The 3045-nt window shown below is 46.3% G+C and overlaps 1 protein-coding gene across 5 annotated transcripts in view; it reads left to right on the forward strand.

Moving 5' to 3' along the window:
• Positions 1–3045, forward strand: part of CCNY (cyclin Y) — a 271085-nt gene that overhangs the window by 253971 nt on the left and 14069 nt on the right. For all 5 annotated transcript variants that reach the window (XM_004387867.2, XM_023741972.1, XM_023741971.1 and 2 more), the window contains one exon: positions 2418–2584. In XM_004387867.2, the coding sequence (XP_004387924.1) occupies positions 2418–2584 (167 nt within the window). The remainder of the gene's footprint in view (positions 1–2417; positions 2585–3045) is intronic.

Below are 3045 nucleotides of genomic sequence, written 5' to 3' on the forward strand. Positions count from 1 at the left end.
AGCTCTTAAAATGGAGGGGTCCCTCACAGCGCAGGCCTGGCCTCTCCTTTAAGCCTCTTCCTAGGCCCTCAGAGTCCTGCCCACGGCTATCTCTTTTTGGATGCCACTGATCTCTAATTTAGATCCCAGCGCTGTTTCCTTTCAGCTCCAGACCTACATATTCATCACTGCCAACTCAGCACCCTCTGGGATGTCCCAGAAGAGTCTCAGCCACAAAACATCCACAGTCTGACTGGCACGTCATCATCTTTCCCCACCCTCTTCCTCCCTGGTGTTGCCTGTCACAGAGGACATCACCCATCCTGCTGCACAAGCCAGGAGCCCAGTGTCTCCCATGGCCAGCCCATCTGCCACGGTGGCTGGTAGCACTCCTGAGCATGCCAGCTACCTCCCCTGGTGTGTCCCCACTCGCACTGCAGTCCTGTCTGTAATGCATGCTGCAGGCCCATCCTCGGCATGGCTCCTGTCTAGCTTGCCCTCCACTCTGCAGCCATTGAGGTCAGTGCCGTCAGTGGCTTCCTGTTACATTAACCTGAAGACCCCGTTCGGGAGCGCGTCTCCTCTGGCAGGTAGCTCTGAGGCAGCCCCTGGGTTGGAAGTTTGCTTTGACTGGTCACCTCTCCTTGGGGGAGCTGCCTAACCTCTCTGTGACTATGTCTGGTCCTCTGCAAAATCGGGAGAATGATCATCTCACCTACCTCACAGGCTTATTATGAAGGTCATGTGGGCTCTTAAACGCATGGAGCTCAACAAGCTGTCTGGACCTGGGGCACAGTATTGGCAGCGGTGGTGGCATCTTTTGGCCTCTTCTCTACCTCACCTGTGTCTGTCTTACCCTGGCCACCACACTCTGCTTCCCTGGCCACCTTTTCGTTCTTCCAGGGATCCGTGGGCCCTCTGACCTCTGGCCTTTGCACTCTGCCTAGAGTGGCTCCTCCCTCCACCTTTGCCAGGTTTTAGCTCCTGCCTCCTTCTGCTCTCACCTCAATCAGTACTTGTGTGGGAAGCCCCCCGGCCCTGAGGAGATGGAGGTCCCTGCTAGATGCTGTCGTAGCTCTGCTGCCCCCATTTTGTAAACAGACTTACCTGACGACCAGTATCTGAGTTCTCTGCTGTCTGTGGGGACCTGCGGGAGGATCTGCAGTGGTCTGGTGCTCTGTCTGCAGTGACCAGCATGTGGCCGGGTGCATCGTGAGTGCTCAGTGTCCATACAGTGAAAAAGGAGCTCAGTGCACTTGTGTGATCACGCCCTTCACTTACCCACTGTCATCCTGTGTCTGTTTGTGGCGTAATTGTTAGTCTACTTGTGGCATTATCCCATCCTCATTATAGATTCACATCATGTCACAAACCCCGCCAGTCCATCTGTTGATTACCCTCTTAGGAATTTCCTGAAGTTCAGCCTCCTCCCCCAGCACCCCCCACAAACGAGGTGATAGTTGTGGATTCTTCCTTTTTTTTCCTTTGTCTTAAACCCTTCCCATCCATTTATGAACATTAACATTATTTAATAGAAAACAATTGGTAGTTTATTTGTCAATTTAACATTTTTCCTTCAATGCATGCCTTTTTTTTTTACATTTGTAATATTTAAGACTTTATTGACATTATAAACTGTGAATAATTCTAACACCATATGGATTTTCTGTGTTTTAGAAAACAGCTTCTTAAAAAACATGGGAGATATCTGTTTAACTTTTTTTCCTTCTGGTACAGTAATTCCGCTTTATAAATGCATTTGACTAAACTGTAGAAATAATAATTCCATGGTTCAGAGAAGTATAAAACAATAAACTAAGAGAAACTTTAAAAGGTATTCTTACCTCGTAGTTCTACTCACTCAGTGGTCTTTGATATTTCTGAGTGCTTGTCTTCAAACTAAATTATGCCAATTAAAAAATTGATATTATTTGGTTTTATTTTCAAACTTCAGCTGAACTTGTCAATTTAACTATTTACTACAGGTTAATCAGCAATTACATGGAAAGCAACAATTATCCCAAAATACAAAGTTTAATTGAAAAAAAAATGTACAAACAGACACAAAATAGCTTTATCCTCTTCACATTCTTTACTATCTTTGTTGGAACATTTGTTATTTGTTGAAGTTCTCTTTGGTATCACAGCACTGATAGAGTAAGAAATTAACCTGTGGTTCCTGGAATTTGTTCCTGCCTTGGAGTCTTTTAAGATTTGGCTGTGTCAACCCTGTCAGGTCACAGAGTTTGACCTTTATTCATTTTGCATCAGATTCATTGATCCCTTTGGTCTTTTAAAGATAAATAAGATCAGGTAACAAATTCCTGTTCAGAGGCTGGTGACATGGATGTGTACAGTTCTAGAGCTGCTTTATGTATGCTAGTTTGTAGGGAAACAGACCTCACGTCATCAGCCCTGGTGTTCCTGTGTCTTCCCAGGTATATCTTGAGAGACTTTTGACGTATGCAGAGATAGATATCTGTCCGGCAAACTGGAAGCGAATTGTACTTGGGGCTATCCTGCTGGCCTCCAAGGTGTGGGACGACCAGGCAGTCTGGAACGTGGATTACTGCCAGATCCTGAAAGACATCACAGTCGAAGACATGTGAGTAGAGATGCCATATTTTTACACAGATAACACGCGCCTTCTGCGTTTGGTTGCTGGCCATGCCCTCTCCCCACAAGGTATTTTCTTAAGTTTGGTGTGCTAATTTTTTTTTACAGCAACATGTGGAAGAGGATTGGTATGGTGGCACTTGAGAGGGTAGCTCTTAGGGGGCACTGATGTAGACCACAAGTATACCCAAAAAGCAGCAGAGCTAAGCCATTATCTGTTTCTTTGTGGTTTCAGAGAGAAAATTTCACTGCTTTGTCATGTTTTGCAAGTTCAGTTGCGTAAAATCAACATTCTGTCCCTGGGTGCCTCTCCTGTGTCTTCATTACTAGGGACTGCCACCCTCATCCCCCACAGTTCAGTGGAAGTGCCCTAAGCCTTGGGGAGAGGCTGTCTACCCTGCCCCCAACTCTGAGAACAGCATCAGGGTGTCTCACACTGTGTTGGTCCTC

This window comes from Trichechus manatus, unplaced genomic scaffold (genome assembly GCF_000243295.1).
Source record: "Trichechus manatus latirostris isolate Lorelei unplaced genomic scaffold, TriManLat1.0 scaffold00195, whole genome shotgun sequence".
NCBI classification, from domain to species: Eukaryota; Metazoa; Chordata; class Mammalia; order Sirenia; family Trichechidae; genus Trichechus; species Trichechus manatus.